General features: G+C 43.2%; 1 protein-coding gene across 1 annotated transcript; it reads right to left on the bottom strand.

Annotated features, from left to right (window-relative positions):
- Window positions 1-1,643: 1,643 nt before the first annotated feature.
- LOC102268811 (sulfotransferase 2A1) lies at window positions 1,644-8,219 on the bottom strand (the record flags this gene model as incomplete). The annotated part of the gene is given in 4 exon segments (XM_070366704.1): window positions 1,644-1,756; window positions 4,303-4,483; window positions 6,400-6,491; window positions 8,093-8,219. Coding segments are annotated over 4 exon segments (513 nt in total), but the record flags the coding sequence as incomplete, so codon positions are not given.
- Window positions 8,220-9,575: the final 1,356 nt, after the last annotated feature.

Genomic DNA, 9,575 nt, shown 5'->3' with positions numbered 1-9,575 from the left:
CAAGGATTTTGTGTGTATTTCTTGCAAGATTTCCCTAAATTTGAAGAAAATTAAAAATTAAAAAAAGTTGCTCAGTCATGTCCAACTCTTTGTGACCCCATGGGCTACACAGTCCATGGAATTCTCCAGGCCACAATACTGGAGTGAGTAGCCTATCCCTTCTCCAGGGGATCTTCCTGACCCAAGAATCAAGCAGGGTTCTCCTGCATTGCAGGAGGGTTCTTTACCAACTGAGCTATCAGTGAAGCCCTTAAAAAATCAAAATAAAACTAAATAAATAGATGTAGTGATCATAAGCTAGAGGGAAATTGAGATACCATGGACCGAAATCTCTTAGTTTTTTTTTTTTTTAATAGGAACCTAATTTTAAAAGAAATTTATTATTATTATTATTGACCACTCTGTGTAGCCTGTGGGATCTTAGTTCCCTGTGCAGGGATCAGACTCACACCCCCTGCATTGGAAGCACAGAGTTTTAATCGCTGGATCACCAGGGAAGTCCCTGAAATCTGTCATTTTAAGCAAAAGAGTCAAAAACTTGCTTTAGACTCACAGGTATGGGGGTGAATTTAAATACCTAACTACACGGCAGAATCCAGTTCTTATTTGCCATTTCATCATTAACATACTGAGAATTTATGAAATGCTTCCAGGTTTTAGGGGCTGAGCTGAGAGAATTCTCTTTTTGGCCACATTGAAATTCTATAATAGCAATTGTTATTTTACAGGTCCCACATTCTATCACCCAGTGGAGGACTCTAGGATTCAAGGCTTCCCACAGTCACACAATGAGCAAAAGGAAGAATGCCCGCTTCTGAAATACTGACTCCAGAAGTAATTAAAGAAACATCTAGATTGCTATTATTTCCTGGTGGGCTTCAGTCAGCTAAAATTAAGACCATCCAGGGCTTCTCTACCATATCCATATAGGACTACTAGAAACACCATAGTTTTGACTCTACGGATGTAAGAGTTGGACCATAAAGAAGGCTGAGCCCCAAAGAATTGATGTTTTCGAATTGTGGTGCTTCTGTGCTGCAGAAGACTCTTGAGAGTCCCTTGGACAGAAGGAGATCAATCCAGTCAATCCTAAGGAAATCAGCTCTGAATACTCATTAGAAGACTGATACTGAATTGAAGCTCCAATACTTTGACCACCTGATGTGAAGAGCCGATCATTGGAAAAGACTCAGCTGCTGGGAAAGATTGAGGGCAAAAGGAGGAAGGGGCATCAGAGGATGAGATGGTTAGATTGCATCACAGACTCAATGGACATGCATTTGAGCCAACTCGCAGAAAGTCGGTGACAGAGGACCCTGCGTGCTGCAATTCATGGGGTCACAAAGTGTCGGACACAGTTTAGTGACTGAACAACAACAACGATGATTCTTATGTTATTTCTTGACCACTCTTGTGAATGAGATGAAACACTAGAAACATGTTTTGAAAGCTGGGATACCACAGAGTGAATGAGGGGTACTCTGATAACTTTAACAGTCAGGTCCTCAAAGATGCAGAGATTTAATCAATTGAGGCACCAGGATGAGACAACAGGTTTCATGCAATTACTCCCAGTCATTCACATGTATGAGGACAGGAGAACAAATATCATTGTCCATATAGGATCCAGAAGTTTTTGATCATTATTTCCATGGGAACAGATCTTGAGGAAGGTCTGCCATCCTCTCCTGGAATAGTTTATCAAAGGTTTCAGCTTGGGCCACCGTGAAGTAATTTTTCTAGTCCCCAGTCACGCCTGAGAAACATAAAATAGAGACTCACGTCAGATCTAGAGGGTAGGTCTCCAGACTCCAATACATGTCTTCTAGATCTATTTCTTTTAACGTATTGCTATTAAGTAGTACACAACACATTCTTATCTGTTTTATTTTATTGATTTACAAAAGTTTATTTATTTGTGGCTGTGAAGAGTCTTTGTTGCTGTGCATCGGCTTTCTCCAGTTGCAGCAAGCATGGGCTACTCTCTAGATGCGGTGTGTGGGCGTCTCGTTGCCGAGCGTGTGCTCTAGAGCTTGGCCTCAGCAGTTGTGGTGCATGGGCTCAGTTGCCTGCAGCCAGTGGGCAACTAATCAAACCTGTGTCCCATGCATTGTCAGGCAGATTCTTAACCACTAGACTACCGGGGTCCAGCCCCGGTTGGATCCAGGGATATCCTCAGGAGGACGGCGCTGGCGACTGAAAGAATAGATAAAAGGGGAGAGACAGAGGCTTGATCTGACTGGTTTACATGGGAAACCAATAAAGTTCATGACACCGAACTTGTTCTGACCACGGAGGCCGCAGGCGCCCTCTCGTAAGCTGAAGGTGCCCCACCTTAGGCACCTTCTCGAGTGGGTCTTAGAAGCCCAGGCAGGTAAGTGGTCTCAGAGAGCCCCCACGCTCCATTCAGTCATCCTGAAGGAAGAACAGAGAAGAAAAGGAGAGAAAAGGAAGAAAGACCGACACAGGGAGACCAAGCCTGATGAGCAAGGCCCATAGCTTTATTTTCAAAGGGAGCTTATATACCTTAAGTTGTGCATAGAGGATAATAGGGGGTGTAAAGTCATGCAAAGTCAGCAGTCCTTGATCCTTATCGAGACCAGGCTTTCTTTTCTGCAAACTTATCAGATACAAATGCTTTAGGTGATTTACATCATCTTCTGGCCAGGAGGCCTATTAACATTTTATGACTCTTTGTTCTGATACCCAGAAAACTGATTTTCTCTAAAAATAATTTTTCTAAAGTTTGGCTCCACTCTCCCAAAGCACTAGATAAAGTTGCATTCCCAAAGGGCAAAGGTGCAGTGGGCTGTAGCAAGGAAAGAATTTATTACCTCAAGGGTCTACTGTTGTTAACACCAAGGCCACTACTTATTTTTTCTATTTTTTCTATATACCAACTATATTAATTAATAGACTCCCAGGGACACAGTGGGTAAGTGATATGGAAATTTGGCAGCAAGCATTAGCTCAACAATGAAATCCTCTACTAGTTCTATTCTAATAATCTCTAACTCCGGGAGAGGCTCTATACTATTTGAATATCTTAAGCTTCCCATGCCTCTTGCGGTTGGGAGACTGTAAACAATCATATGGGTAGCTGTAGGAGTCCAGATAAACCTGTCAGGCAAGTTAGAGAGCCATCTGAGGGGTTTGGATTGAAACACTCCTATTATGCCCAGGAGGCTTATTAACTAGAGCTCTAAGTTGATTTCCTTCAGAGAAACGTGGTCGGGATAGCCGCACCCCCCCCCCCCCCGCCCCGTTAATGTCAGAGGAGTTGGTGAAAGTCGTAAAATAGTAAAACAGACAGATTCTGTTTTTGGGGGTAGATGCTCAAGCAGATCCAGGGGGCCCCTCGAGTCCTGACTCGCCTTGCCCGTCAGGGCTCTCGCGGATGACCTTGTCATGGGTGGGAACTCCCGTGCTGGCTCCTGGCACTAGACCATCAGGGAAGTCCTGGATCGATTTCCGTCTGTCTGTTTGACGTGGAAATCCTAGTCAATATAGCAGAATGACCAATGGTTTGTTGTTTTTATATACCTAGTGGTCATATTGATTTACACTTCTGCCTGCTTAGAACAACTTCCTGCCTTCTCTTCTCTCCCAGCTCATCTTGTGTGAAATTCATCAGCAATAATACTGCTCTGTTTTCTATAACAGATCTTCCCTGGTGGCTCAAATGGTAAAGAATCTGCTTGCAGTTCAGGAGACCCAGGTTCAGTCCCTGGATTGGGAAGATCCCCTGGAGGAGGGCATGGCAACCCAGTCCATTATTCTTGTCTGGAGAATCTCATGGACAGAGGAGCCTGGCAAGTTACAGTGCATGGGATTCGTAATAACCAGTGTCTAGCCACTTTTTACAACTTCTATTTCTACCACCTCCATCCAAGCCAACACCATTTCTCACCTGCATTATTGTATTAGATGTCTAACTAGGCTTCTCTGCTTTTTAAAAGTTGTTTATTATTTATTTGGTCATGCCATTATTTGTTTTGCAGCCAAATAACCAAGACATTAAATAGAAACAATATTGTAACAAGTTCAATAAACTTCAAAATGGTCCACACCAAAACAAATGAACCCTTAAAATAATAAACTCTCTCAAAAACCTGCAGCCCACATCAATACTCTAAAAAGAAATGCCCTGATAAGGGCTCACAAGAGACGATCTCAAGTGATGAGCATTTTAAGCTGATACATTCAAACAGTCCCTACTCCCAATGGTTAGTGCCCTATTATAAGCCAAGAATAATCTCTACATAGTCTGATCCATTTTGAAGGCAGAATGTTTTCTTTTACCTTTTCTCAAAAGTTCTCCATTCTCTTCTAAATACTAACCCTTCAGGAGGGAAGAATTGGACATATTGTTTTCTTTCATGGCCTGGAAAGAACTGTTCTTGAGGACTGAGTTCAGTTCTTCTGGTTCTAGCTTCTTGCCCAGGAATTGGCAGATCTTCTCCACAGTGCTCCTCGTGTCCCAGAAGAAGAGAAAATCTGAGAGATTATGTGAAAAAGCAAGAACATAGGAAAGGAGATGTGGGGGAGGAGACTGCAGACAGAGGAGGGGGAGAGGGGAGAGGAAAAGAGGAAAGAAATGTAGAGATGTGAGTAGGGATAGAGTTGGAGGAGTCCAGAGTGGGTGAACTGGGAGATTGACATTGACACATAGACACTGTCGATACTAAGTAAAGAATAGGTAACCTATGAGAACCTACTGTACGCACAGAAAACTCTAGTCAATGCTCTGTGGTGACCTAAATGGGAAGAAAATTTAAGAAACGAAGGGATATATGCATAGATGTGAGAGTTGGACTATTAAGAAAACTGAGCACTGAAGAATTGATGCTTTTGAGCTGTGGTTTTGGAGAAGACTCTTGAGAGCCCCTTGGACTGCAAGGAGATCCAACCATTCCATTCTAAAGGAGATCAGTCCTGGGTGTTCACTGGAAGGACTGATGTTGAAGCTGAAACTCCAATACTTTGGCCACCTGACGCAAAGAGTTGACTCATTTGAAAAAACCCTGATGCTGGGAAAGATTGAAGGCAGGAGGAGAAGGGGACGACAGAGGATGAGACAGTTGAATGGCATCACCGTCTCAATGGACATGGCTTTGGGTGAACTCCGGGAGTTGGTGATGGACAGGGAGGCCTGGCGGACTGCAGTTCATGGGGTTGCAAAGACTCTGACATGTCTGAGCGACTGAACTGAACTGAATCTGCATAGGTATAGCTGATTCACTTTACTGTACAGTAGAAACTATATATTCTGTAAGGAACTATACTTCAATAAAATTTTTGAGAAATTTAAAAATGACTTAGAGAAAGGTTGAAAAAAATAGATGGAAAGACCATGATGGATTTCTCAGTATAGTTGAACTCAGGACACCTTAAAACACCAAAATGCTGGGTTTTCAAAGAGACTTAAGAAGGGCTTCTAGACAGTTATGATCAGGATTAGGCAAGAGAGTTTCAGGGAGAACCTGACCAAAATATAAGGATTTGATTTCAAGTCTTGGCTATGTGCCCAAATAATGCTGTTTTTCACAGCTATCATTTGAATAACACAAGAGAGCTTTACCATATCTTCTTATTTATTATATCAATACTTGGCTCATGATCTTCAGAGATTATGATAAGAAAATGGATTTTATAACCAGAGAGGCTTTGCTTTGAATCAGACTTTCCTCTTAAAGCTATAATGCTTTGATTTTTTTTTCTTTATTCCATGAGCATTTACCATGGTCTACTAAGAAATCACACACCTGAAAAAAAATAATAAAAACAACAACAATAACATGGAACAAACAAAACAAAAATCCTAACAAAAATGAAACAAAGTGCTTCCCTGATGGCTCAGTGGATGAGATTCTGCCTTTCAGTGCAGGAGACATGGGTTCGATCCCTGGTCTGGGAAGATCCCATGTACCTCGGAGCAACTCAGCCCATGTGGCATAACTATGGAGCCTGTGCTCTAGAATCCGGGCACCGCAACTGCTCAGCCTGCACACCTGGAGCCTGTGCCCCACAACAAGAGAAGCCACCACAGTGAGAAGCCCATGCCCCGCAACAAAGAGTAGCCCCCCCTCACCGCAGCTGGGGAAAGCCTGAGGACAGCTGTGAAGACCCAGCACAGCCAATACATAAATAAAATTCTTTTGTAAAAAAGCCCTTCCGCTTATGGTGAAACAAAGAAAAACACTTGAGGAAAGGGAGCATGGAGCTTTGAAGTGTCAACCAGAAATAAGGCAATGAAAACCAGGTATTGCTATTCTCACTCCTATTGACTACAGACTAAGCTTTGAGAAAGTGGGAGACACAGGCCAATGGAGGGAAGGTGGGGGGAGTGCAGATGGTGGTGAGAGAGAGTGTGTTGACTCTAAGAGCAATCGTTACCCATTTCATCTCTTCATAGCTCAGTATCAGGAAGTTCTCCTTGTTTCTCATGGACATCCAGCCCCAAGTGTGGTTGAACCACGATCCAAATACCACTGCATGGAGGGGAGGCAGAAAGAGTGAGCGGATGACACGCGGAATGAAAGCAGGGATCCATACACTATGTTCACTCTGTGGGCACAGTTACTAGCACAATGCCGGGCACATCTACACTTGCTATAACTGGTATCCAACACCACACATTTGCCCTTTAACAAGCCTAATGCCTTTGCAGCAGGTTTTGTATACAGATTTCAAGGGTCTGTAAGGAGATCTTGTCTAGAGAGCCATGGGGTCTGAAAAGTGGTGTGTTTTTTTTTGGCCCTAATCTGTTCAGCCTTTAGATATTTTGCTTGTTAGGTACGTTCTCACAACACTCTCTTTTCCCCTCCCTGTCATTTTTCTTTCATTGTTGCTGCTGGAATTATTATTCCTTGGGAAACTGACTCGGTTTCCAAGGCAGGGAATAGCTTCCGTATTGCAGTGCACACACTTAGTTGCCCCATGGCATGTGGGATTTTCCCAGACCAGGGATCGAACCCATGTCGCCTGCCTTGGCAGGCAGATTCTGAACCACTGGACCACCAGGGAAGTCTTCTTGCTCTTTTTCTGAAAGACTAGCCTGAAGCAAAGCAGGAGATATGGCTGAAGAGCTCACTCAGGATCAGCTCAATAAAAACTATGACCTCGATGTGATACTAGGTTCATCACATAGTTTTGAGAAAAACTGCAACACTTCAAGCATCTGAGAATGCTTAGAAGTTCTGCATAATTAAAAGTATAGAGGGCTTTCCCTGCTGGTCCAGTGGCTAAGACTCTGTGCTGCAATTCAGGGGGCCAGGGTTCTATCCTTGGTCAGGGAACTAGATCCCACATGCTGCAATGAAAGAACCCCCAAGCCACAACTAAGATGCAAGAATTCACCTTCTGCATCTAAGACTTGATGCAGCCAGATACATAAATAATTAACTTTAAAAAAGTATAGAGGTCCTGGGTGCATGCGTGCTAAGTCACTTCAGTCGTGTCCGACTCTCTGCGAGACCAGGGACTGTAGCCTGCCAGGCTTCTCTGTCTATGGGATTCTCCTGGCAAGAATACTGGAGTGGGTTGTCATGGCCTCCTCCAGGAGATCTTCCCGACCCAGGGACAGAACTTGCATCTCCTGTACTACAGCCAGATTCTTTACCCACTGAGCACCCTGGGAAGCCCATAAAGGTCCTGGTGTAATGCATACAGTTTTTAAACACAGAGGACAAGAGAATGAAGGGACTTTTTGAGAGATGCACCCATAAATGGTGGAAAGTCAGGACTGTAGTATTCAGGAAGCCAATGAAAGTTGACTTTCAGAAAGTCCCCTGACTTTCACAAATTTAGGAGAGTACAGGAGAAAAATGTGAATGCTTTGTGTTAGTATTAGGTCACGGAGATTCAGAAGAGAGCTAGGATAGTTTCTGATGGGGCAAACAAAAGGGCTGGTTGAAGTCCTTCTGCTTTACAAGGTAGTATGTGGATTTAGAAAATTTGGGTTCCAGTGGTGATGGAACCCTATACTCATGCATTGGTTAGATGTAGAGACATCAAGTTGGGTAAAAAAATAAAAAGAGGTCTGACGAAGGACTCTGACAACTCCCAGCTTTCATATTTCACATTCACTCACCATTTCCTTCGACGAACCATTCAAAGTATTGTTCCAGTGACTGTGGTCGCTTAACAAATTTTGCAATCCTCCAGAAAAAATAACCAGACACTAAAACATCTCTGGGATTTCTGATGAGGTAGATCACCTTAAAGAGAAAAATTGGAACATGAAAAATCCATAGTTATTTTCCAACCTTCTTGATCGTCATACAAATGTTGAAAAAACCAATTCCTAGAAAGTGCCCTTTAAATATCAATGCATTATTTTAATAAATTAGTTATTACATTCATTAATCAAATATGTATTTTAAAGTTCCTGTGAACTAGTCACTGGACCAATAGTAAGGCCCTAACTGGGAAGAGGAAAGCATTGCTCTTTCCGTCTGGGATACTATAGACTAAAGAATCTGCCTGTCAATACAAGAGATGCCAGAGACATGAGTTCAATCCCTGGGTTGGGATGATCCCTGAGAAGGAAATGGCAACCCAGTCAAGTATTCTTGCCTAGAGAATCTCGTGGATAGAGAAGCCTGGTGGGTTACAGTCCATGGGGTTGCAAAGGGTTGGACATGACTTAGCATGCACCCACATAATGGGAAGCACAGGAAGATTTTAATATGTCAGTGATATTATATTTGCATACTATAGCTTAAAGATTACTAATAGAATAGATGAACAAACCATGCAATCCTTAGAGACACACAGCAAGATATATCTGTACATACACAACATCATGAATGAATCTCCCCCTAATTATTGTTGGGGAAAGTCATGGACGTTTGACTCATTGAACCACTAACCTGTGAGCTGGATCTAAGCAAATGGAGGCACCTTACCCCTCCCCCTTATATGTTCATAGAAGGAGTGTGTTCCACTTGACTTCTCTGTACCAGAAGCTGCCCAAGGATAGAGCCTTGAGACTGTAATGTGGTATTGAAACAATGGGGATCCTGTACATGTTTCAAGCCAGGTAAAGTCTTTCTCTATACAAACTTTTAAGATGGGGTGGGCAGGTGCAGAAAGCTACTCATCTTGTGGCTGCCTAAGACACACCTCATGAGTAAGTTCCCTTGTTTATTTTTTAAAATAATTTTATTGATTTATTTTTCTACTGTGCTGGGTCTCTGTGGCTGTGTCGGCCTTCTCATTGCAGTACACGGGCTTCCCATTGCATTGGCTTCTGTTGTTGCGGATAACAGGTTGTAGGGCATGTGAGTTTCAGTCGTTTCGGTTCCCAGGCTCAGATCACAGGCTCAGTAGTTGTGGCGCATGGGTTTAGTTGTTCCTCAGCATGTGGGATCCTCCAGGACCAGGGATAGGACCCATGTTTCCTAAGTTGCTAAGCAGGTTCTTTAACACTGAGCCACCAGGAGAGCCCCTCCCTTGCTTATTAAACCTGCCACCTACCACTCTGGAATGGTCTGCCTCTTCCTTACAGGTCTATCCCTGCCCTCTGCATGTGGGATCCTGTTTCATATTATACCCAGCCAGCTCCTGAGGAC

Source organism: Bos mutus, unplaced genomic scaffold, assembly GCF_027580195.1.
Source record: "Bos mutus isolate GX-2022 unplaced genomic scaffold, NWIPB_WYAK_1.1 CTG1181, whole genome shotgun sequence".
NCBI classification, from domain to species: Eukaryota; Metazoa; Chordata; class Mammalia; order Artiodactyla; family Bovidae; genus Bos; species Bos mutus.
Note: the sequence above shows the minus strand (reverse complement) of the source record. Positions and strands in the feature narration are given on the sequence as shown.